The 27622-nt window shown below is 38.6% G+C and overlaps 1 protein-coding gene across 2 annotated transcripts; it reads left to right on the top strand.

Moving 5' to 3' along the window:
* The first annotated feature begins 7189 nt into the window (after positions 1–7189).
* On the top strand, positions 7190–27179 carry emilin1b (elastin microfibril interfacer 1b). Of its 2 annotated transcripts, none has more exons than XM_056768251.1 (8): positions 7190–7691; positions 20419–20541; positions 22214–22428; positions 22594–24732; positions 25393–25509; positions 25654–25671; positions 26254–26388; positions 26496–27179. In XM_056768251.1, the coding sequence occupies exons 1-8, from the start codon at positions 7534–7536 to the stop codon at positions 26813–26815; spliced, it is 3225 nt and encodes a 1074-aa protein (XP_056624229.1). In that variant the 5' UTR covers positions 7190–7533; the 3' UTR covers positions 26816–27179. The 2 variants fall into 2 exon arrangements, with proteins under 2 accessions (XP_056624229.1, XP_056624230.1); XM_056768252.1 differs by lacking the exon at positions 7190–7691 and adding an exon at positions 18419–18488.
* The last annotated feature ends 443 nt before the right edge of the window (positions 27180–27622 follow it).

Raw genomic sequence — 27622 nt, 5'->3', positions numbered from 1 at the left:
AGTGCAGTGTTGTATGTTTAGCTTTAAACTTTTGTTTAGTTGAATTTATTAATGTGAAGTCCAATCTTAAAATGTTCAGACCCTGAGCTACTTTGCTTCTTCCTGAAATGAAGTTGAGGTTGTGTTGGTAATGTCTGTGTATTCAGGATAGACTGATGTTCACTGTTTGGCAAAAGCATTTACATTTGGATTTAAAGTGTAAACAAATAGAAGTATGTTTGAATGAGGAACACACGTTTTAAAACGTTTATTGTGAGACCCTATTAAATAAGTATTTGTCATTATTTACTTTCCAGCATCATTCTAAACTCAAAATGCAGATTTTACACAACTCTTGCCAAAACACCAAATTATTGTGATCCACTTGTTATATTTTACAAGATTTGGAATAAAGTGGAGTAGCGGATTTTATGGTCCATCAGTTTCCTCCTTGGTGTAGTGGTCAAAATATGGCAAGAGCTCCATAACAATTCTTCCAAAAATGTATTTTATGTTCCACAGTAAATACGACCACACAGGATTAGAATGACATGAGTAAATAAATAATGACAAATTGTACATATTAGGTGTGCTATTCCTTTAATGGAAAGGCCCAGCATGAGTCTATGGTATAGAGAGGCCCTAAACTAAAAAAGTGAAGTCTTGGTTTAATGAAACGTCCATTGAGAGTAACATGTCGAAGAATGTAATGAATTTCCTTTCCCTGCCATTACGTTGTTAACCCATCTGCATATCCCTGAAGGCTTGTGAAGGGTAGCAGGTGAGAGACCTACGAATAACGGCTCCATAAATTCTCTGCCCTACTTCTCACAACGCACCACCGAATCTGACACGCGGGTTTAAGTTAAATAATTTACACCCTGTGCCGTAGCAAACTGCTGTGCTGAAATTCATATGTGTTGTCAGCGCTCCTACAATAACAAGGGGGTGGCCTTAATATGCGATGGACTTCAAAAACGTTGAATAAAGACCAAAGTAGTATTTTGCATCTGGTCTAGCTTGTCACGTTGGATTGATTAACTATATTTGTTTTAGTTTTTTGGAACGTGCAGCTACGGTCCCATTACTTTGTGGTAACGTGGTGGACATGGTAGAGCTACCGTCACTGAGAATGGGAATTGCAGAGCCGGCATCAAAGGCTATTGTTTTTTGTTCGATTTGTGCAGTTAGCATGTTGTTTCGTTATTAGGCCCTAACCGCAACACGCGTGCACTAGAAACTAAGATAGCACTACATTTTTGGCACACAAATCCATCTTCAGTCACATATACACAGCAGCCAACACCTCCGTAGGAGTAACAGTGCATGAAATGTTGAACTGGATTCAATTTTACAATTGCTTCCATTTTCCATCTTGTCAACCAAGACATTCTGTTATAATTCAAAACATCTGTTGGCCATCAAGTGGTTAAGCATGCTTTGTTTTGGAGTATGATATTTACACCTACGTGACAATTAGAGGAACATTGCACACCAGCTATAACACACGCCTCAGTGTGGTCTCTGAATCCTAGAAGCAGAAATCACATATATTACAGTCCTGTGATCCTGTTACACAAAATTGCTCTCGGGTAAAGTGTACTTTGAGGAAAATGTAGATTGCTGACGATTAATACTCCAGATTATTGTTACCTGGAAAAGTAAGTGCTGAAAAATTCTGGGAACTGGACAGAAATCTAGTCATCGAATTCAGTGAAAGTGGTTTATATGTGGGATGTAAAAGCCAAAGATAGCTTTAAAGTATAATTGTTTTTGCCACGAGCGAACATGTTTTGAAGTCGAACATTTGTGAGTGGCTAAAGATGGATGTCAGCAATTTTGTAGGTGCTTATAAGGAACGTGTAATTTTAGCCTTTCGCTCTTTGTCTAGCATGCACAGGCGAACTGTGACCGAGAGGTCGTGGTGTCCGGCCCTCCGTGAGTTTGATCACAGGGCCCGGAGGGTGAAGACACATCCCTGTAATTGGAGTACGGAAGTCTTTTGGGAAAATCGCAGGTTAAAGCAACATGTGGGGTTCAAACCTGTGTTTGGAAGTCGTAAAACTCTCTGTCATCCCTGACAGTGTTCGATTTCTCAGAAGCCATAATTGTATTTGACAAAACACTGCACATAACAACAATAAGTGTGAGTACTGAATGATATGATCATTCTTTTCAATGAATAATAATGAATAAATAGAAAATAAACTAAACGCTGATACTTTTGTTCAACATATTGCTTCTGTCCTTCTGAAACTTCTGAAATCTCAAATTTTTGTAATTAATGTTTCTTTTGCCATTAATCATTGTTATCAATCACAATTTGTTGTTCAATGGGTTTTGCAAATATCCAACCAATAAAACATATTAAAAGTCAACTTTGACCATACAGTGCTGAGTCATTTAAAAGGTACAGTGTTTTTTCCATTTCCTGAAAAACAGGGAATTTAGACATCCATGGACATCCAAGGACAGCAGCAAAATTTACTGCAAAGTTGGTAATTTTCTGTAACTTGTACACTATAATCACTTGTTAGACCGTTTCCAAACTTGTCATGCTTTGTTTACCTGCCAGCCCTTGTGGAGGTGGCACACTATAAAATGTGTGCCCCAATCTCAGAGGCACATCTATAAAACAACCTTTAATTACAATGCATGGGTGGGCCTTTAGTTTATATTTACAGATCCACAACCTGAATAGAGAGGGATAAAAAGAGCAAGCAAGCACATGGCTAGATGTTTGCAGTCTGAATCTGAAGCTCCTGTAGGATTCTCAGCTGCTCTTGAAGATTCTTGTGTGTGATTCTAGACTCCAGTCGACAGAGAATGTGATTTGTTGATGCTGCTGTCTTTGGAGGTTTTGTCTGTGTTTTTTAAAAGTTTAGTCAGTGTTTAAAAAGTTCAAAAGGAAGTGAATATATGTAGCTGCAAATATTAGGTCACTAAAAGATGCGATCTGTAACTATTTTTGGTTACTTCACCCCCATTTACAACATGTAAACTTTTAAGCGGTTGGATAAAAACACAAAATAAGACGTTTTGAAGAATGTTGGTGACGGAAAACCGTTGGTCCCATTGACTTGATTTTGTGTCCATACAATAGAAGTCAACGGGGACCAACAGTTTTTGGTTACCAACATTCTTCACAATATCTTTTGATATTTTGAAAGTTTGAAATGTCAAGAGACTTAATAAATTATGACAAATGTTTTTTTTTACATTGTAAGCATTTAGAAAGCAGTTTCCCCAAAAACGGCTGATTGCACCAATGATCTGTTTTGTATTTTGGCCTTACGGATCTACTTGAGGGCTGTTGCCGTGGTGATGTTTTGGTGTGGAAACCCCACACACACAGGATACAGTTTCCATACACACTTCTGCATAATACACTGAGTGATTTCCAAGAATTTTAATAATACTTTCTGCAGGGTGATGGATGATTCATGAAGGGAATGAAGCAACTCTATGTTCGTTTGTGAGTAACTGCAGTTTTGCTAACTTTTACACTTTTGGATCATTGTGATATACAGTATAAAAAAACATTAATGCTTTTGGCAAGATTATAAACTTTTTGTAGGCCCTTTCTGTCAAATTGAACCGTTTAAAATATAAAACAATAACAAAAAGAATGCCAGGATCGTTTTGATCTCATGTTATTTTATGATATTATTTTTCAGTAGCTGATTTTATTTCATTAATTTTATAGCATCCCGGTATCCGTTAATCCTCTTAAAGTAGTCAAATGGCGCGAATACATGTTTTCTGTGTCTTTGGGGTGTTATAAGTTGCCCACGCATGCTTTAGACAAGTAAAATTGCAAAAATGAAAATGTCTGAACAAAAGATGCATTGTAACTAAAAGTGAATGCTCACCCAGACCTGCCTGAAATGCCTCGTGCAACCACACACCCAAAGATCTACGTGGTAAGATTGGACTAAGACCGCCCAAATGTATACGCAAGTAAGGTGAGCGTACCTGTCAGTACAATTGCTTTGGAACCTGATGTTCCAAATATGGTAAGAGGTGTTATACATTTCCTTCACACGCTTGCTATATTCTACCAATCACTACGATCTTTTTGTATAAAATCTGCGTGTTTCAGAGAGGCGGGGCTAAGAGGAGAGACAAACATGCACGGTATGTGGAAAATACATCGTTTTTTAACCTTAAGTCGTGTATACACATTGCATTACATCTAAAACAAGTGACACTATTCGCTTTAGCCGTGTCATATGACCCCTTTAAAACGGAAGTGTGTACGGAATGTGCGCCACCTTTTAATGTTTCGTGGCGATGGCTGTGGTCAAAGCAGTAGCCGTCTGTTTAGTCTGAAGGGTGAGGTCTGATTTAAATAACAGAATGAGAATCACATAGAATAATACACTACACCAAGCACTCGTCCCGGGCTCAACCTCATTTGGGGTTTCGCGTATCAACCAATGCTGGGTTGTGTGGTGACTGGCTGTGGAAGGCCCCGGGAGTCAGCCGCCAGAATAAAAGCACACTGTGGTTGAAGACTGGGGAAGCAGAGCGATGGTGGGGTTCAGTTGATGATGGTGGGGTGGAGGGAGACCCCCTTATTATACTGTAAACACAGCTGTGGATGGAACTGTAAATGTAGGCCAGTAAACGTGTTCCACATGTGCCTGGTCCCTTTAGCACAGCTGGTAGTCCTCAAATATGTTTTGGTCCAGTGTTTTGGTGTGACGCAGTTCGGTCGTCACGCCGTGGATTGAAAACTGGTTAAATTCCTGCCAGTAATGAGCATATTTTGGGTTTTTGTGCAATCAGTGTCCGCTGCAGATGTCAGGTTGTTTGTACCGGGGTAGAGTATGTGCCTTGATGCTAAAGTTTCCATGGGATCCATGGCAACTATCGATCTTTTAACTCCAACAGAGCTTACTACTTATACATGGATGCCTCACTAGTGGCTGTTTTAGGGGCCACTATACTTAATGGAGCACTGTGGAGATTGTAGCACCATCTAGCGCTGAGGTTATGAATTGCAACCAACGGCTCACTCCACCTCCCTCTTTCGAAGCACTACGGCGGCTCTCACAGGACAAAGATGTCATCACGTTTTCGTTTCTTTGCCGAAGGAGATAATTTATGTACAAAACATGCTCTGTAGATTAGATTGTCTGTTTAGGGCTACTTTGGTGTATGAAGATAGAAACCGCTCATTCTAAGATGATTGAACATAAAGCTTCATGATCTAAGGTCCTCTGAAGACATTTTTATTTAGATTATAGTGCATTTCTGTCAATAGATCCTCCCAAAAATTACACACAGCACCTTTACCTCAATTGAAATACTTACATTTCAATGTGCAGTCATTTTCATGCCACTAGTATTTTTAAATAGACATGAGGAAATACTGTTTTGTGGTCACTCCAAAGTGATTGAACTGGCATAGAAGAAAGCATTTAAATCAAAATTTTAGTTTTTGCAGCAGTTGGCTGATTGAGACTTTCCTATGCATCAGTTGAATATCAATTTAGCTAAGAGCATCTAAATTAGACTTCATAAACTTAAGGAATGGTCCACACCTTTGTTTTGGAGGAAAGCTGGTGTTCTTTTCGAGACAGTATTTGTTTTTAATTGAACAGCCATGCAATTGTGCATGTTTATTGGGAAAATAAAAGCTCAGCAAGAATAATTTTGCCCTTTAAGCAACATGTGTTTTGGTTTAATGATTATAGTCTTTAACTGTGCGCTACCACCACACGCAATCTCTCCAGATCCCCTTCGCTTACCGACTTTATCATCATCTGCTCCTGTCCTCATTGACACTCAGTAACCCTTAACATCAAAGACCCTCTGCCACGCCGCAACTCCCCGGCCTAGGGCACAACAGGCCTTTTTTTATTAGTGAGAAGCTCGACGAATTACTCTGACAGACGAGCACAAAAGATTGACTGTGGGTTTGAGCCGAAACGGATGTCAGACCGTCAGGACTTCATGAACGCCGTTTATTTGTCCACTGAGAACACACCCATTAGCTCTGCCTGTCACGCGCTCGGTCTGTGAATATCTTTTACATATAGCTAATGTAACCTCATATAAACCTCTCTGTGGTGAATTCTTGCCTCAACATGCATGACTGGGCTTAGAGGTGGTAAATTAGGCACGTTGGGGGTCTGTCGGTGCCTGAGGTCAGCTCGGGGCAGTTATACAGGTGGTTGTGGTGGAATGGAGAAGAGCTTTGCATGACATTATTGAAATAGTTCTCACATCTCCTCCTTTTGCCTTCCCAGCAACCTGTCAGTGACTGTAGAAAATCTCTTCTTACTGCTGTTCTCTCTCTCTCTCTCTCTCTCTCTCTCTCACACACACTCTCACGCACACACTGGGAGTTAAAATGTGAGAATGTGAGTTTATTTAGTTCTTTGATTCTGAACGGAGTTTACTATTGTCTTCAAACCACAGATGTTTGGTTTACATTCCTCCATTGAAGAGCAGCAGGCTGCTTGGCTATTTTCTCCACACACCCCCAAAGCTGCCCCACTTTTGGACGGTGTAAGAAATAGTTTTTCACAGCTGTAAGGCTTCAAAGGAGTGGAAAAGTGGATGGTTTTCGAGATAAACCATGAGAAACATTCATCTGAGATTTGTGTTAAAACAGGGGCCATTTCTATTTTTAAAAATAGCACACAGTTGGCTGACATTTATATTAAAGCACTGCTTTTGAAATTGTCTACTCAGAAAGAATGTGAATAAAAACAATAAATGCAGTCACCTTTTGTTAAGATGTAGAACAACAAGACTTTATCTAACTCAGCAAAATTTAACCCTTTAAAGCATGAATGTTTGGCCAGTCATGTTTAAATTCTCCAATCTTTAGCATCCCAATTTGTTATTTTTTGACTTTTTTGTCATCAGACAGATGTGGAAGAAATTTTAAAATCACTTACTAAAATTAAACAATGTTGTCATTTATGTACCTTGGGTCACTAGTGTCCAACCTTTTACAAAAAATATTTAATTAATGGATTAGTTCAAGATATTTTACAGTAATGTTGTTTTTTTGGTTTTATTGGCTATAATTAATAGGAGAAAGCAATAGAATGACTCCTATAGGAATCGCATACGTGGTGTTTTTAAGCATAGATGTTGGTGATAGGTGTCGCTTGTGCGGTGGAGGGAGGGTTTTAAGAGCTGTCGGAGGGGAGGGAGAGGATGTTGGGGACGGTGGTGTGCGTCAGAGCGCAGTGGCTCCCCTCACTCCAAACGCGCTGCATCTCTCCTTTCCAAGAAAACTCCTCCAGACTTCAGGAAGCCTTCGGATTGCTATGTTTGGATGTACCGACAAATATTACAGACCATTGAAAAGAAGGATAGCTGGAGTTTAGGTTGTTTTATCACGCCGATACGCGTCGACTCGAGAGATTTATCCGATAGTTTTGGACGCGACGCTCAGGACGCGCGTAATGGATCGATAGTACCAACTTTTGGGAGTGTTAACAAGCTCCTCTAGCGACTGTGAAACTGCTGTTTTTCTGGATTAAAGAGAGTTTATCAAGTAAACAGAGTTTCAGATCCACGCGCGCTGTGATGGATGGAGCGGTTCCCTTTATATTGATGGTGCTGCTGCTTTTCTCTGGAGATGTTTGGAGCGCCTCGTATCCTCAGCGGTATAACCTGTACGCGGGGGCGCAGACGCAGACGCACACGCAGTCTTTAAACGGGGCGAGAGCGGCGAGCAGACACAGGTACCTCAAGTCAAACTTGCATCTGATTTGCGTAAAACCGCTATATGTATGATGAGAACAATAAGATGGTTATCATGAAGATGACATAAACCGAATTTAAGCTATTTTTTATGAACTTTAATCAGAACGCACGACTTTTCCATTAACTTTGTGACCTTGTTATTTAATAGAAGTATTTTGGGAGTACTTTTTGTAAGGTATAAGATAGATATCATACATTGCTGATGCTATGCATTTTCATTAGAGAAAAACAGCCTGGAGGCACCTTAAACTTTTAAATATGTGGCACATAGGGCCACATGAAAGACTTGAAATGGAAAAGCCCACGTTTTTCCTACAATAAACCGACAGGAGGTACAATGCTGTCCACCCAAACAGCTCATTACCACTAAATGCAAGGCTCTGCTATAAGAGGGACCCCTGCAATGTCCAAAGTCTTTCAAATACTGGTTGTGAAGGTCACCATCCTCACATACTACAATCCCGACCTTCAGCTGTAGATCAGGTGGTGCTGCGGCACACACCCACTTTGACATGTTTTTTTTTACTGTGATTGTTGGGGTGAAAGAGGGAGAGGTGGTCCCTACTCTGACATGCACATCGGGGTTTCCCCCTTCATCAGAACTGACGCAGTGCTTTCTCAAGGGTGGATGCTGGTTGTCAGAGCTTTTGGGATCAGGAGAAGGCTCCTGTAAAAATTATTGGCTATGATCTGTCTGAACAACGAGTAAATAAAGTCACAGGGATGATTTGTTCGTGTTTTAAATTAGGAAATGGTGAGACATTTTAGACAAATTATGAAATAGGACATGCTTTGAGACCGATGAATATGGGCTTGCCTAATGTTTGTATTTCATGGTTCAGAGGGAGAAGTCTAAATACATCAAAACTTTGACGTGAAAGACAATTGGATAAAAAAGGAGAGGGTAAACTCCGATGGTCATAATGCCAAACCCTCAGTGCCAACAGTATGAAGTATGTTGTGAAGTATGTGTCCTGCCTTCTCGTGAAATCTGAGTCACTGGGGATTAGCAGCCTGTTTGAACTTTTAGTTACAACAGATGTAAAAAATATTCAGCATTTTCTGTGTATACTTTAGAAGAAGAGAAAGTGTAGGAGAGAGAAAAAAGTGTGAGGAGCTGAGGGAAGACAGTTTTTTGTTTCTCATTTAATGTGGAGAACTCATCTTCTCTCCTGTGGCTGACTGTGTTGTTTGTCTTCTCTTCTAAATGAATAGGCTGCTAGATTTTGACTCATGTTGTTTACATTAAACATGCATTTCCAAGGAAAACCACAACCCATAATCAAATTTATCAAGGAATGTGTGCTTCAGATTTAGCAGAAATTTTATGCCGAAAGATTCTGGAAGATGAACTTTGCAGGAACCGACTCTCCTGCTGCCAAATATGCGAGTACCTAAATCACCTCTTTCCCCTAAATTGTAAGCATTTGGCAAGAATCACTGCCAGGTTTTTGTGTGTTGGAATACACCACCCTAATATAAATAGTTTGTGGTGTGTTTATCTGCGAATCCAAGCTCTTCAAGAAGATAAAAAATCTTGTGAAATTTTGAAGAATATGTTCCGTTGATGGCTGCAATTTGAAAAATAATTTGACGTCCTTTTTCTGAAAATGCTTTAAGATTCATTAACCGGCGTCTTGCACATTGTTACTTTTAAATAAATCATAAATGTGATGAATCATAGATTCATTAAAGATTCGATTGAGATGTGCATCATTTAAGGACCTCAATAAACACAAGATCTCAGTCATCATCTGAGCTCCTTAACTGATGTGTGACAGGATCTACACTTGTTTTGTTATTGATATTTGATATCTTGATGATATAGTTCATGAGTAATGTGATGAGTCAAATGTGAAACATAGCATCACATGTGGTGCATTTTAACTACATTGTGGGCATGTGGCTGCAACACAAAACCACAAAATATCTCCTTATAAAAAACATACCAGACAGATTCTGCAGAGACACATGAAGTGATGATAAATGTACAGTATATAAAAATCCATCTAATTTTTGGATTACTGTATGTGATATACAGATTTGTTCATTGTTTACTGTTTACTTAAAATAAGCAATTGCTGAATGTGAACCCTCTCAAATCCCACAAAATCCAGATTGACATGAATTTTGCTCTGCGTGGGATTGGCAGAACTTTATCGGCTTTAGTCTAATCGAAATTACTCTCAAAGATTTGAATGCTTACACGTTTGAAGCCCACTTTTGGTCATTATCTCTTTGTTAGGTGGTGTATAGGAGAGAATGGGTATTTTGGGAATGTAGTTTTTTAAGAACAGTACACTATCAAAATGAATCATGAAATATTGAAATGAAATATTTCGCAATATATCGAAATGTTGCATATTGCAATATTTTGCAATAACTGAGTCATTGAAAATAATGTCAAACTTTGGATGATGCAAACAACGCTGAGCCAAATCTGGTCCAAAATAACTTTCTGTATCAGTTTTTTAACTCCACACAATGTTTGGACAAAATACAACTAACAGAATTGTTTTACCAAATCAAAATGTTAAATGAATATCATGACCTTTTAAATATATATGTGAGGTATAAATAAATAAAACTGAAACCGGAAGTGCTTTGGACCCGTGTTCACATCTTGCGAAATGGTCTGTAGTCAAAGTTGTAGGGTGATGCAGAGAGTCTGTGTCTGATGTGTGGAAGATGATCAATAATCAGAAATAATGTAAAATATGCATGTTGGTTATATATATTTTTTCTGTTTTTAAATACATGTTTTACAAGCTAGAACCATTATTGTATTCAATGTTGGGTGGAATTAGTTACTGTAATTTAAAGGGGTCAAATGACACGACTAGAACTAATATTATCGTTTGTTTTTAGATGTAATGTAATGTGTATATACAACTTTAGGTTAAAAAACGCTGCATTTTCCACATACTGTGCATGTTTTATCTCCTCTGTGCCCCGCCTCTGTGAAACATGCTGTGTGTTATAATTGGCCAGTTAACAAGTGCGCTGTGATTGGTCGAATACTGCAAATGTGTGAGGGAAATGTAACGCCTCTTACCATATTTAGAACATCAGGTTCCAAATCAATTGCACTGACAGGTGAAAAAAATGTCATCGGTATTTTCAATTCGAGCCCGAATCTTATACAGAAAATAAAAGGATCAAGCCGATACATCAACTTTGCCAGCGTGACTTGTGCAGGATGTAAAGGATTGGTAAGGTTTTTAAAAATATATATTAAATTACGTTTTTAAAAACTATTGAAAATATACGTATAGCCAGCGAAGTGTTAATAGTTGGAATGGCCCCACATTTTAACCAAAGCTTTTGTGCATGATCTCTCCCAGGTTCGTGATGCAATCGTTGGAGAAATGTGCCGCACAAACTTGAACATTCGGATTGTACATTTCGGGAGCAGTGTTGTAAATAAGATGTAACCATTCGTTTTAAGTTGTTTCATCTTTTGGCAGGGCAAACAAAGAGTCTTTATTTTCGCAACGAAACACACAGTGTCTTCGCGACATGGCTGCGGCGGAGACGATACAATGAGATTTACAGGTATGCCCACCTAACTTGCGTTTAGACAAGTCATGTAACGAAATGACGTACATTCGCCGGGGTGTGATTAGACGAGGCGTTTCAGCAGGTCTGGGTGAGCATTCGCTTTAGATAGAATGCATTTTTTGTTTGACTCTTTAATTTTTGCAATTCTAGTGTCTAATACATGCAACTTATAACACACCACACACACAGAAAAACACAAATTCGCTGCATATTACCCTTTAAAAGTAAGGGATTACTCTTATTTTTTCTGTAATTCAATTACAGTTACTTCTCATGTAATTGAACTAAATACAGGGTAATATATTCAATAGTGGAAATGAAATCAAAATTATAAGTCTTACTTTAAAGTGTATACTTTAATGTATCCTTCTCACATTTGTATACTTTGGTCATTTAGTAAGAATAATTTATGTAGTTAATTATTATTTATTTGAATTAATTAAATAAGCCGTTTCATGTCCATCCTTGAATCACTTAACTAATCAAGGTTGATAATGGATTTAGAAAGTAATTAGTAATAAGTAATTCAATACTTTTTGGAGTAATTTGTACAGTAATCTAATTACACTATTGAATATGTCATTAGTAACTAGTAATTAAAAGGGAGTTCTTTTTACTTTTTAAATGGGATAAATATTGAATAAAGACATATTTTAATGGTGTCAGTCTTGGGTCTGTACGGAGAGTTACAGTATAGACGTGGCTTGTAATTTGGTGGTGCTGCGTTCTAGATTTTTGTGTATGTAGCCATAACACTGGACTTCTTTTTCTGCCAAACCAGAAGTCAAAAGTGCAAGCTCAAAGTCCACGGCACTTCAGGAAATCATGCTGGACAAGCAGTGATTCATGAAGACTGGACGCCCGTATTCACCTTTGCCATCTTTCATATATTTCCTTTAGATTTTAATTCTGGCAGACAGCGCGGCATGCAGGTCTCTGTGGCGAGTGTAAATCTAAGATGTCACAATCGACTTGTCTATTGTACTCTATGTGACTTTTAAACTAATCTTGTTTGTTGTATACCGTGACGTATCGAAATTGCAAGCAACCAGCTTATTAAAACTGGTGAATTTTTCCGAGGTCTTGCCATGTTTGTGTGCAGCTTGCATGAGACGATCAGTTTGGTGTCTTGAGACTATGATGAGTCAGAGGCCGGTTTGCAGTTATCAGTTTCCCAAGCAGAATATCTCTAATGGGACAGTGTTCAAAGCTGTAAGTATCACAGGACAGATAAGATACTGACAGATGTGAAGAGCTCTCTTTAACAGGAGCACGGAAAATTGCTCTTTCTTTGATCTATTTTTGCAGTATTTCTAATGAGAGGCTATAAATACAAAGGCATTATCCTCTTTTATGAGTTTCATTTAGCATTTGGACGTATTTTATTAGATGTTATTTAGGTTCGGACCCATCAACATATTATTATATTTTATTAATCGCATCCAGAATTCTTTCTGTGTTTACATAATATATGTCTGTGTACTGTGCATTTTAGTTTTGTATTTATACATGTATATATATTTAGGACATATTAAGATGTATTTACATAAAATTAATACACGTTTATATTTAATTTCATTTATTGATCAATATATTTTTATACACATTTTATGTGTATGTGTTTATAAATGCAAAATGAATATGGACAGTACACAGACATTTTATTATGGACACAAACTTTTATTCTGGATGTGATAAATGGATTAATTGTTTGAACAAACACTGAACCCCAGGTATTAAACTTTGTTGCCGTTATACCTCACTGTAGCTTAGTGAAAAAAGCTATTATATTTTTTGAACAGTCAGGGTTGCTTAGTAGGTGATAAAATGCGTTTCTGACCTCTAGCTGTAATTCATCCATTTCCGCATCTATGCTTTTGTGTGTCCCTTTTCAATTCCCCGTTTCTTATTTGATGCTGAGCCGTCCTTCGCATTCTGTAGCTGTTTTATTTTCCCTTTTGTTCTGGTGTCTCAAGAGGGTTTAAATAATCCTCTTTATGAAAGAGAGATTCCTGGCCGTTGACCTGGGATTTTTCAAAAAGTGGCAGCGACTGTGAAGCCAAGAACCTGCGCCGGTGCCTTTAAGTCTCGGGTGGACCACCCCAATCCAACACAGTAAGACAGGAAGTCTACATTCATACAATCACCTATTCCTTTGAAAATAAGCTTCCTAGAGTTGTCAATCAGGACTCGAACTTTGTTCTGAAAACACCTATGATATGCAAAGTGCTTCCTGTGAACACGTTTTTCTTTGACATGGGAAGCAGTTAGTGCTGAAGAGCAGCGGATGTCCAGACTTGCCAAACGTCTGCTGTGTACGATTGCTTCTGGGAGACGAACTTGAAGAGTAGTTTACCTTTGCTTTGAGTGTCTGAGTGGTTAGATCTTATATAATAGTCTAATGATTATCTATACATTAAAGCTTATACATAAAAGCTCATCATAGGACGTCCCAGTCATGAAATATTGTTAATTAAAAGTAAACTCTATATATCAGTAAAATGGATCCCAGAGCAAGAGGTGTTTCAGCGTGAAAATATCTTCAGAGAAGGATTCTCTCCTGGTTTATTTCTGTCACATCTGTAGTACATCTGCTTCGAAGACCAGCCCCTCCATTCCTTTATTTTAGTGACGTTCCAATCTGAGATGCCACAGATGTGCCGCTGTGGTCAGACCCCTGCAGAAACCGCTTTCCTGTAAATGGAGCGAGTTACTGTATAACCATGAGGAAAAGGTTCCCACGAGCTTGCCCTTCCATCAAATATGTGCCCTGTTTGGATTGACCTAAACTATTTATAAGTGTAACCATAGCACAAGTTTATCTGAGTATCAGTATGTGAAATAAATTGAGATAAATAGTGAACACTGAGAATATCTAAATATTGTTGTGAGCAGATAAGTGTGGGGCTTAATGAGACGTCTGTTAATACTGATTTTGGATGCTGTGAATGCTCAGGCTTTAGTGCTTTGTTTGGCACAGGGTGCGTGTGTGTGTGTTTTTGGCCAACCTTTACTTTCTTTAGGGAGTTAAAAAAAATCATTCAGGTCCATTTATAATACAGTCTGGAAGATTGAGTCATAAAAAGTTGTTTTGTAAATTATTTTAGTTCAAAGGTTTAACTTCAACTTAATATGGGAAGCTAGTTTTGTGTTAAAATTGTTTTTCTGATTTAGCTTGGTGTTCAGTAATGCTGTAGGTAAACCACTTGTATGTTTATTTGCAGAAAAAGTGTAAATTGATTTAAAGCAATCCACAAAACCCGAATTTCTAGTCCTTTATCCGTTTTTCGCCTTTGTTCCGTGACCAATATTTTTCTTAAATCTTTCTTTGTGTTCTGTAGACGAAAGAGTGTTCATACAGGTTTGAAAGAATTTGACAGAATTTTCATTTTTGGTTGAAACGTTGACCTTTTCGTATAATTTAAAGTTTAGGTTTTTTGCGGTTTTTAGTTTTTATTATTAGACTTGAAAATGTTTGTTGGTGTTCATCCAGCGATAATCGAATTGAGTGCTGGAAAGAACTGCATCATCTTTTGCAATAAACAGCCGCAATTGTGAGCTGTTTCCACATGATATGCTGTGACCGCATTTAAGTGATGTTTGTAAACGGAGGTTGAAGCCATTGGCAACAACAACATTAATGGAGCAAATGAATGCTTTTCCTGACAATATCATCATTGTGCCAGTGGATCAGTTTTGATATTGAATCTCACTATCAGTTTCATTTGTGGACACAGTTGGACAGAACTGGGTGTGATTGTGCGTTCCGGGACAGACGCCCTCTCGTCACCTCACTGTTGATGATTGATGATACGGACGGTCAGACGTCTGTCTGTCCACCCCCGGGGAGAGACAAATAAGCAAGACTGTAAAAACAGGCTGGCCGTGTAGCTGTAGTGACGGTCCCAGCTGCTCTGATCACTTCCTGTTGATGATGTCAGATTGGGGTCAGAGGTCACAGTGTGCAGTACAGAGCTCGAACGGCACGCAGGGTCACCCAGAGGGGAAGATATGTGGGTAGAATTCTGTAGAGTCTTGATCACTGGAAGTGCAAATGCTGTTGAGTAAAACAAGAGGGAGTTTAATGTCATCGTGTGTTTTGACGGAGTTCAATATCAAAAGGATTCCATCGCTGGGAATTGCATTATCTCTTGATCTCTCTCGCCTTGGTTCTTTTCAGTGTTAGCTCTGTCACACACACTGTCTGTATTTGTGTAACTTGATAGTGAGTTTTATTATGCATTCAGTCTTAAGTATGCATGGCGTAATAATTATGGACATATAGCTGCATTGTGTTATATTCAAAATCACAGTTATCATTTCTGTGTCTTAAGGAGCAATTCACTAAAAAATCACTCTCATATCTGTCCAAAGTCATTTGCGGTTATTATTTGCAACACGAATAGACTTTTTAAAAGACTTTATGTTGATCTTTTCTAAACAACAACAGTTCATAGTTTATCATAGACGCTTCATTAACTATATTTGACAATTTCTTCCTTTATGAATACAAATCATGGGTTTGACACAGTAACTCGGGGTGTTTCCAGAGGTTGTCCGGCAGAGCGATTTTATGCATCAATGGCTGAAGAGCTTCTTTAAATCATCAGGCGGATGGTTTTGCATGATCGCCCTCTTATAGCCACCACACCTCTACACACGTTAATAATTTTCCTTTTCTCTGTAACTCTGTGTTAACGCATCAGTATAAATCAACAGGCCTGATGGCAACCGCAGACATTAGTGTCACATCTTAGAAACTTTATAAAGGGGACCTTGCCTCAGTGTAAATGTTTGGAGTTAACATTAATAATCATGTGAGTTAGCATTCATATAGTCTTATAAAAGTATTGTGTAAATTGCCATGTTGATTTGAAGTCTTGTGTGTAACATTACTTTATTGAAAATAGAGCAATGAAGAAGTTTGGATGCATTTTACTCAGTTAATTTGAAAATATTTTATTGTATTTTTCGTAAACTAACTCTTGATAAAGTAATGACAAAGACATTAACAAGATTTTAAGCCGCTGTCTGTGACTTTTGCCACTATATGGTCATCGCTGTTTGAAACAAAAAATTGCACTTTGTGTACTTTTTTGTAGGTTTTTGTTTATAAGGATGTTAAACTTATCCTAATTAGAAATGTTAAGGCTTAAAGTTATGAATTATTATAAAATAAATCATATCACTGCTATCTTCTCGAACCTCGTATCTCCATATTTCATGATTTTTGTAAGTAAAATGTATTTATATAGAGCATTTATCTCAGCAGAGCTGGCCAAAGTGCTTAACAGGAACAGAGTTAAAAACATAAGACAAGCTAATAAACAAACAATAAAAAATAGGTTTAATCAATTAAATGCCTGAGAAAAAATATATGTTTTCAACCTTGTTTTAAAAGTTAAAATAGGAGGTGCAAGGTAGTTGCAGGTAGCAGTTGGTTCCAAAGACAGGCCGCGGCAACTGAGAAAGCCCTATCACCCTTTGTTTTTAAACGTGAACGCGGGACAACTAAAAAATCCCTGTCAGAAGGTCTTAAATATCTTGAGGATGAAAGAGGAGTAAGAAGATCTGCAAGATAAGATGGGGCTTGACCATTGAGAGCTTTAAAAACGAACAGCAAGATTTTAATACTATAATAGACAGGGTTGTACTTTTTGTAATACTTAATTAGTATTAGTCACCCTGTCATGGGTTTTGCAAATATCCAACCAATAAAAAGTATTAAAAGTGCTTGTTAGCGTAGTATTTAATCATTTGAAACGTTTAGGGTTTTACACCATTTTCCGAAAAACACCAAATTTGAACATTTGAGGTTTCGGAAAGGACAGAGACAATATACAGTATGTTTCTCAGTGGATTGGCTGGTTCAGAGTTGGTGTTATATGCCTACACTTAATTCTATGGGATTTTGTTAATAGCCCTGTTATGCTGTTCAGTAGTTCAATCATGTTAAATTACCCTCCTAGATTACAGACAATGATCTTATTCAGTTGGTGCTACTTGACTTGAGCGGGGCCAGGAAGTGATGTCATAGTGTTCTGGACCAAGAGCCTGTCCCACACGTGTCAATTCACGTACTGAACCGTATTGCAAATCCCTCTGGAAAATTAGCTGTTAGTGGCTGATATTTTTCTCTTGATGGTTACCTCATAACAGTGAAAAAGCACTACAATAATCTGATATCATTTCTCTTCTGGGAGAAGCAATTACTGTCGTCTTTGAAGAACGGGCCGGAAAGGACTGTTTTCAGCAGCGTTGAGGAACAAAAGGCTAATTGTATTTGTGCGGTAGATACTCTATCCTTGGGATTTGATCATTTGTCAGATAGAGACTGTATGTGAGAAAGTGGGATGGGTTAAAAGAGACAACTAATGCCAAATTCTGTCTAGAAGACCTGAAAGGTGTATTATGAACGGCTTTATTATTTTAACTTTGAATGGCAGACGGAGGCCAGTTTTCATCTTGTTTCTTCAGCACACTCCTGTCTTACATTTCAACACTTTCAATTACTTTGAAGGCAATGTCTCAAAACCCAATTCATAGTTTTCCACTTTTGAGTTTCCTACTGCGCTGAAATGAGGTTCAGATCCAAGTGGGTGAGACATTCATAACATCAGGGAAGCATTGCTTTCTTATGCAGAAATGTGCTGATGATTTATCTTACGTCATATATTTAGTCATATTTTAATTCAAGTTAAGCAGCCAGTAGTGTAAGCCATGACGTATCCACATGACAAGATCTTTATTTTCCTTTTACTGTGTACTCGGCGTAAATGAGCCTGGAACTTGTCGAAGATCAGTCTGTAATGCCTTGAGCTTGTCACGACTGTAATCTCATGTATTTATAGTTTGTGAAAATAAAATGATGCAATGGAAAAATATGTTTTACAGTCTTTTTGTATATTGGGATCAACTCTTATTGGTATCGATCACACACTGGGAGAAGCGTGAGAGCTGCCAAATGTGCTTTATTTTGTGCGTTTTTTTCCTTGTCTCATCTCAAATTTTCCTCCCATTTTGGAGCTGAAACATGTTGATGTGAGTGTGTCCGTAAAGTCATGAGCTGCATAAATGCTCGATGAAAGCAAGCCCGGAATTAAAATTCTGCATGACGAATGCGCTAAGAATGTGGATCATTCACGGCTGGCCGGAGAGGCCTGGAAATAATGTGGTCTGCTTCGCTCCAATCAACAGTTGGAAAACAAATACTGGTGAGCTGAAACAGACGGATAACTCCTGCCATCTTTAAACCTAGAAAGCTTCAATTTGTAAGCAACTAAGATTACATCTTCGTAGTATTATCAGAACGCATCATAGCTATACATTTGGTCATTTACTCACTTTTATGTTTTATGAGCGTATATAAAGGTGACATCAAAGTATTGTTTTTATACAGAAAAACACCCAAAAATAAACATACCCAAATGTATTTATTACAGAAAAGTTGTACAGTAGTTACTATAAACTTTCATTGTTTGGATAAAAAAAGTTTGTTCTAAACAAAATGAAGTCACACCAGTTTGAAAAGACACAAGGGGTGAGTATGACTGAATATTTATTTTTGGGTGTACTGTCTCTTTAAGAAAGGAAGAAGCCTTAACGGACAAAGTAGTGGTTGCTATCAACATTAGAACTTAACTTTTAAACTTGAACCAGTTTGTTCTAGTTGTCAAAACACTTGCGTTTTTCTTGCAGTTCATTAAAACATCTTTTCATGTAGCCACCACGGCTTATTTTGTGATGTCATGGTGTGATCGAGCACCATCTGTGTTTAATACAGGAGGCCAGAACATGAAATTGTGCTGGCAATAAGTGCGAGCGTACGCGGATTTGTGGGACAGGAAATCCACAGTAGGTTGCTGATGGCCATGTGGAATCAAAGCCGCTGTCAGGTGGTTTTGGTCCACAGCGTCCACATGGAGACATTCTTGGAGAAAATTAAGTGCTTTTCATTTACGGCCAATTGTTGGGTAACTTCCTTTGTTATTACATAATGTGGTAGCTGTCACGTTGACCTTTTAGCGTTCTGTCAACTGTCAAACCATCAAATGTGAAATGTGTAAATTGTTTAAGTAAACAGTAAACGGTGCTAACCTGTGCAAAAGTTAAAATTAGGTAGAATATAAGATTTGCATTAAAAACAAAAGTCTAAATGAAACGGAGTCAATTTTTAATTCATCCCGAATGAGAATAAACTACATTGTCTTTTTGGAAGCGTTCCACATGCATGTCTGGTTTAACACAATTCATATGCATTGCACTTAGTCACACATGCTCCCTATTAAGAAGACACTGGGTTTTTTCTGACACACAGCATGAGACCAGTTCACTGATGGCTATCTTTTATTGCGATGGTCTGAGGTGTAACTTAAGCTTCATTTGTTTGAGGGCTTATGACACACAACCAAACCCACAGTGTTACTGACAAACACACAGCAGACCAGCATGTAGAGGGTTGACCTTACAAGTAGACTGAAACAAAACAGGGCTGAAACCTACAATGGGGTAAGAGATGTGATCAACTCGCTTTCTCTGCAGTCAGCGAGTTGAATTCTCCGACAGATGTTTGAATTCTCCAAACAAACAGCGTTGAGAGGACGAAGACTTGGTTCCAGAGCATGTGACTGTTTGTGTGCGAGAGACACAATGAGATTTGAGACCATTTATCTGACACTTTCTGCTATAATCTATATATTTCAGATTTGATATTTGAAAAGCTTTTTTGTTGCTTATGGGGTTTATCTGTCAAAGGTGTTCTGGCATCTTTTACATTCATGTTTTTGGCATGAACTTTTGATCCGTGGATTAAAGCCACGAAACTCCAATTATGATTCAATGAGGATAAAAATGAACATGTTGCTTTTTGGCAAGAAAACCCTTAGGGATATTAAAATAATTTAAGCAAAAATAAAAAATCTGCATGGTTATGCTGGTAAATTACACTTGAATTATTGTATTTGACTGTATATTTATTACAATGAAAATGTGTGCATTAGTTTAACATAAGCAATAAGTATAAACAATAAACAGACTTTAATTTTTAACTGCCATACAAACAGAAAATTGCAATGTTACATTCATTAGATTAAACCATAAGCATATCTACGGATGTGTAAACTACGTATGTTTTTTATTTGACAGAAACTGGTGTGCGTATGTGGTGACCAAGACGGTGAGCTGTGTGGTGGAGGACGGGGTGGAAACTTATGTGAAGCCTGATTATCAGCCATGTTCCTGGGGTGCTCAGTGTGCTCGTGTTGTTGTGTAAGTACTTCCTTACTGTGTTTATTATTATTGGATGTATTATCTCAAATAAAATAAAAATGATTGTGAAAAAAAGATGTATGTTGTCTTAATCTATACAATGAGAGTGAATGGAGACAAATGCTGTCACTCGCTAATATTAAAACAACAAGAAACATTTTTAGAGTTAGGGTACATGAGGGTAAATTATGACAGAATTTTAATTTTTTATTTTATTTAGTGTAAAGCTAGAGAACAGTTGTATGTTAGTCTTTGATTCTATGTTATGCATTTATTTTCAAGCTTTCTGATAGTTTGATATCCTTGTATCTTAGGCAATTTGTATCAAAGTTTATGTCTGGCCTTTATTTAGTGTTTTATGAATAAACAAAAGAATAATGCAGAGTAGCATCAGCTTTTGACAGGTAACAGATGTTTAAAGCTACAGTATTATAACATTTGCAATAATACCACATCAACATTTTTCTGAAACTCTAAGTCACTACAATGAAAGAAATACAAAAAGATGTGCAGTTTAAACAATAGACCTACTGTCAAGTGGTAGTCTGGAAGATAAACAAAATGTAATTTGTGGACGCCAGGATAAGAGAGTTTGTGCAGTTGCAAACAACATACCGGTCTCCAGCTCAAAATGTTTTATTCAACACCGTTCACAAACACACACCGCTATATATGGAATAAAGTGGCACGCCAGTCCAAACTGTGACCAGAAGACCGCAGGAATTAGACTTAAATCCTACTAAAACACCACCACTTATTTTTGCTCTCTCTTCATAGGGCAGAGAGACCCTTTTACTTCAAACAGGGGTCATGGAGCATGGAGACAAGAATTTAGTGGCTTGCAAAATGTAACCAATACTCCTGGGAAAAAAGTTAAAATCGTTTCCTATTCCACCTTTTTAACATAGCCGAAAAATGGGTTCAAAGCTGATCTTGACCAATATTTGTTTATTTGTATGGCACAGTGAACTTAAGATCTTTTACGCAGAAAAATGATATAAATATACTATAGTAACAGTAATGCATGGGATACACATACCACAAGTCTTATTTCTTCTTTGTAAGGCAAACATGACTAGTGTTACTCACATTTACCACTCACATTTTCTTAAGAAAATGTACAAATCGACTCTGAGCGTTATTATTTCTGTGTATTACTATGCGCTGCCCGACCCCTCAATGGACAAGAGACTTTAGTTTAAACAGCTGGAAAACATGTGTGGGCAGTAACTAGTCCTGAATGTATATCATAAACAGTATATGTCTGTTCTTACGCAGGGAATTCATTCTGAAACATTTATATCGGTTCAAGCATGTGTGTGTTTTACTCTCAGCGAGACTAAACTAGAGGTTAGAGACTCATTTGTATGATGGAAAGTGTTGCAAGACAACATTGTTCTCAAAAAAGCCCAAAGGATCCGTTTGTTTAAAGTGCTTAATTTGGAAGATATTGAACAATATACAGAACGGTGAATTGTAATGTAATAAGCATACATAACCAGAATAGTTTTTTCTATTGCCTAAAATTAGAATTAGAGAACGGAGTGCTACAATGTGTTTCTTAATCCCATGTACTTCCCCGATTCAAACAAAACTTTCACGGTGAAAACAAAGTCATGGCAAGTGTCCAAATGTCTTGGTGTAATTTACTCGATTTTCACATGTCTCACAGATATAGGACATACATGAGGCCCAGATACAAGGTGGCTTACAAAATGGTAACGGAAATGGAGTGGAAGTGTTGCCATGGATACAGTGGAGATGACTGCAATGATGGACCAAACGGGGGATCTAACACTCAGATCTCAACAGTCAGACCTTGGCCTAAACCCTCACAACCAGGACAAACTGGAGCTGGTACTGGTCAGGGACAAAGTGGGGGAAATGGTAGGTCTAGATTTTCTCACACTAGAAAAGGTCAACCTAGAAATGGCCATTTTTAGCCATCTTGAGACTTGTAGTAATTGTAGTGTCTGTTGCAAATTTCTTGTTTGTTGCTGCCTGTATAACAGTGATTTGTTTTGTTAAACATAATTTCCAATCTTTGCCTAGGGAGAGGTGACAATGAAAAGATGAAACAACTGGAGGACAAAATCCAGCGGTTGACCAAAGACTTAACTGACCTTCAGTCATCACTGCGTGGGATGAATGAAAAATTCCAAGAGGAGATGACTAAACCAGGTTTCAACGGTGGCAAGACGCCAGCTGATGCAGCCCAGCCAGAAATGAAAGAGACCATCCATAACATTCAGACCAAGTTGGACCAGCTCGACAACCGGACACAAGCTCATGACAAGACTCTAGTCACGATCAACAACCATCTAGTGAACGGGAAAGGAGGCAATGACCTGGAAGAAGAAGGAGTTGGGGGAAGCAGGTTCAATACTTTAAAGGAGGAGATCCTCAGAGAACTTGAACTTCGAGTGACGCTCTCCTGTTCCGCCTGTCAAACTGGGGTTGAAGATCTTAGACGTCAACAGCAACAAGATCGAGAGAGGATCTCTGGTCTAGAAAAGCAGATTAATGCAATTGACCAACGCTACCGCCAGACGATTGACGGCTTACGTAGAGACCTCAGTCGATCTCAGGGCTGCTGTGACACGGTGGTGGACTTTAGAGAAAGACTAGATGACATGGACAGGAAGATAAGCTCCACATCAGAGGCCTATGACAAGCTGCAGGACCGTCTGAACAGGGAACCCGTAGGACCTGGAGGAGGTGGACATTTTGGAGGAGGCGATGGACAAGCAGAAATCCCCGATGTGACGGATTATCGGAGTATCTTCAATGATCGTCTACAGGACTTGGAGAGGCGTCTGAACAACACAATAACGAGGACGGAGGAGAATTGCGCTTCTCTGGAAACTAAGATACAGGGCTCATTCCAGCAGGAGCTCAGAAATCTTCGGAATGAATTCAATAATCGTTTTCATGACCAAGACCACAGGATTGTTGAGATAGACCTTGATGTAGGACTGGTGAAGGAAACCGTATTCGATCTTGATAAGCGCTTGTCTCGGCTGGAGAATACAACATCCTTTGTCGACAGAAAGTTAAGCGAATGCTCAGCATGCTCTGCGTCAGTTCCTGGGTCGAGTTCAGGGGTTGGCACTCCGAATCCAGATGACACGGTGAAGGCTTTGGAATGGAGAGTCATTGCAAATGAAGCTGAGATCAAGAGGTTTGACACAAGGTTTAGGGATCTCTCCGTATCTGGTGACTCTCTTGAGGATCAGGTGATCAATCTCACCCACGACGTTCGCAAGATCAAAGCGCTAACTGGAGACAATGGGGAGAACTTAAATAGAATCGTCAATGAGATCGAGAACTGTGAGGTTTGTAGCACCGTTGAAGATGACCTGAAGAAACTCAAGAACATCACAAACCATGCCATGGATAGATGGCAAAGGGAATTTAACTCCATTAAAGGTCAATTTGAATCTGGTCAGACCGGCTGTGGAGACGTTTGTCCAGGTTTGCAAGTCAAGATGGATCAGTTGAAAAAGGAAGTAAAGACATGCTGCAGTCACCATAATATCACGTTGACCACTCCTACAGGGACTGATTCAGGAACAGGTCATCTGGATGATCCACAAAAACCACTGGATGGCATAAGCGTCATAAGCACAAACAGTGGTGACCTCAGTTCCATCCGTAGAGAATTGTCTGAGGTCATTGTGACCTTCAGTTCCATAAAAGACAGGCTGAAAGTTTTAGAGCAGATGGACCAGAAACACGACAGCGTAGTTACCGACCTGGGAAACACCAAAGACAAAATCATTTCTGAAATCGACAAGATCCAGCAGGAAATGACAGAGCACATTGAAGATAGCAGGATACGCTTTGACAATGTGGACCGGGACGTACGACGCTACGTGGTCGAGATGGGCAACTGTAAAAGGGGCGGCGATGGTCTGGATAAGAGGCTCTCTAAACTTGAAATGTTTTTTGGCCGGCTTGACTCTGTCTCAGACAATCTGCAGAAGATCAAAGACGGCTTGAACAAACACGTGTCCAGCTTGTGGAGCTGTGTCAGTGATCTAAACAACACAGTGAACTCAAACAGCGCGTTCATCGAAGTCATCAAGAATATACATCTAGATGGTATCTATGTCAGTATCGAGGGACTTAGTTCCTCAATGGACTACATCCAAGAGGAGTTCGAGAGGTTGTCTAAGAAAAATTCCACAGGTCTGAATTTTAATTGTTTTAGGGTGGGTGTCACCAACAAGGTTTAAAGTAAACTTATCTAGGGTTTGTTGTTCCTAGTTTTATTTTAGTTCAAAATGCGTTGCACCTCTTCATTTTAAACAGAGATTAATAAATCTAGGATTAAAATTTTAACATGTATTTAAACCGGGTATTTACTGATAGTTGTCTTTGTTAAACCAATTATAGCATAAATATGAGATGGTGGACCAGTGGGTTAAACCACTGAACTGGTAAATCAAAGGTTGCTGGTTCGATCCCAGCATCCACCACCAGTGTGTCCTTAAGCAAGACACATTGCTCCAGGGGGATTGTGCCTGTAATAAGTGCACTGTAAGTCGCTTTGGATAAAAGCGTCTGCCAAATAACTAAATGTCTAAATATAAACCTGATTATTTCTAAACAAGATTTACAGTTTGGTGCAAGACAATTATTAAATAAACCTTGATTTAATCTAGATTTCAGCCTAATCTTTGTTGGCGCACTCCCACCCTAAAATTTTAAAACTGAGTTTATGTATTCACATCTCAAATGCCCTTTGCATTGTACTGTAGATATATGATTGTGAATGTGTGTAGAAATACATTCTCTAAATTTCCATTTGTAAAAACTAAAGTTCTCTAATTTTGCTTCTTATGATAGGTTTACCTGGACCACCAGGTCCCCCTGGTCCACAGGGACCTCAAGGTAGAGATGGATCGCCAGGTAAAGATGGACCTCCAGGTATTCTAGGCTTACCTGGGCCAAAAGGACCTCCTGGTGAGAAATCTTCTTCGTTAGCTATTCATTTGTGTCATGAAGGTTTATAGATCAGGTCAAAATAGCATTTACATTTTGTTTTCCAGTAAATGCCATGCTGATAACACATTAAAATTGCTCACAATGTGCTTTCTCCTGTTTTAGGTCTCAGAGGAGAGCAAGGTATCTTGTCTTTTGATTTATATTCTTTTACCAGCCATATTTTATCAAACTGGTATATTTATTTTATTACTTCACATACAATCAAACCTTCAGTGTTGGCGGTTTTATGACAATAAAACATTGAAATTATGAAAAATAAATCTATTATTTTAATTTAAGTTTACATTTTGTTCAAAGTAACATGATATTATCATATTTTGAACCCAGTGAATTGTATCAAAACATTAGTTGAGTCTATCACTACACCCCATTGTGTTTATATTGTGTTTACATGTGTTTCCCGGGAATTGAACTCATGACCCTGTCGTGACTACAGTAGTACTTTAACCAAAAGTGTCTTCTGGTGTGGGAGTCAGCGGTCTTTCTGTTTTGAATGTTTCCATGTGCTAAGTTGTGTGATCATGAGAACAGGGTCAGTAGTTGAGTCAAAGGTCAGCAGCTGATCACTAAAGCTGGCAAGTGTGGAAAAGGTCTATATTCAGATTAGTGTATGTGGGTTAAATTAGGCTCTGAAACTGTGATGTCAACAATTATTTTTCTGCCCAATAGCAGTTGTTAACTGTTCATTCATTTTTATCTTAGGTCAGGCTGGAGCAGATGCAGATATACCCCGTATGTCCTTCTCGGCTGCTCTCACATATCCTATGGTTACATCTGGAACTATCATTTTTGATAAGATATTTGTGAATGAAGGAAACTTTTACAATCCAAGAACAGGTAAACCTGACATGAAGATGAGTGTTCTTACATTTCCCTTTTTGCTTAAAGGATTTTTTGTTCTTGATTGCCGCACAGTAAATGTAAATATTCTGCGTTGTTCACAGGTATCTTTACAGCACCGATGGATGGACGTTACTTCTTTAGCGCCGTCCTGACGGGCCACAAAAATGAGAAGATTGAAGCTGTGCTTTCAAAGTCTAACTACGGCATGGCTCGCGTAGACTCGGCGGGTTACCAGCCAGAGGGGTTGGAAAACAAACCCATGGCCGAGGCCAAACCTACACCAGGCTCACTGGCGGTCTTCAATGTCATCCTACCCCTTCAGGTGGGAGACACGGTCTGCATAGACCTGGTCATGGGCAAACTGGCTCATTCGGTGGAGCCTCTAACTATCTTCAGTGGCGCTCTTCTATATGAAATTTAGGGGCCTATTTAAGGGGCTCTTTGGGTGGGCCGTCTTGACCGAGCACTGAGGCTTATCAGACTCTGACGACCAGCAAACTACGGGACTAGGACAGGACACTTAATGACACTTAAGCAGCCTGGGAAAGCGATGCAAACCTACTCTTCAAACCTATGGATGTTGTTAGACCTCCGATGAACTCTGCGAATAGAGGACATGATTGGAAATGGAGGAACTATTGCCCTTGATATGTAATCCTAACCCACATTTTGGTGAAGTTGTAACAGATACTACTGCGGGTTTGTGCGACCAAAGTTTTTGTTGAGATAACTCATGTCTGTGATTCATATTGCATTAAAGTATGAATTGTTTCTCATGCACCGATGATGACCGTGAGGTCTGTTTGACTTCCCACTGCACAGTAAAGTATTCTTCTGCCACAGAACTCGACACAGAGTCACGGTTATAGGTTATGTAAGGAATTTTGGGGGGGCACGGGAATAGAGATTTGATAAAAGTATTTCTTATTTTTTGCTGTGAATGTTTCATTCCTGTGCTCCTTTACTTTTTACGGTTTAAGACTTATATCACGATTACTTTAAAGTTAAGGGATTATCTTTAAATGTAGAGTATGTGCCTTCATTTTACTTTCTTCTATTTTCTATATTACACATGCTATGTTTTGCAAAAAAATGCATCTACAGTCAGTGATGCTTGTCAAAAATGGGTTTTCAGTGATGAAAGCATTAAATACGTCATTCAACGTGACAATCAATGATGTACATTATTGCTCTCCATCCATTGTGCCTTTAGATAAATATCTGTATT

The sequence above is a fragment of the Triplophysa dalaica genome, chromosome 15 (genome assembly GCF_015846415.1).
Source record: "Triplophysa dalaica isolate WHDGS20190420 chromosome 15, ASM1584641v1, whole genome shotgun sequence".
NCBI lineage: Eukaryota > Metazoa > Chordata > Actinopteri > Cypriniformes > Nemacheilidae > Triplophysa > Triplophysa dalaica.
The sequence above is the reverse complement of the archived record's forward strand: the minus strand, read 5'-3'. Positions and strand labels throughout refer to the sequence as shown.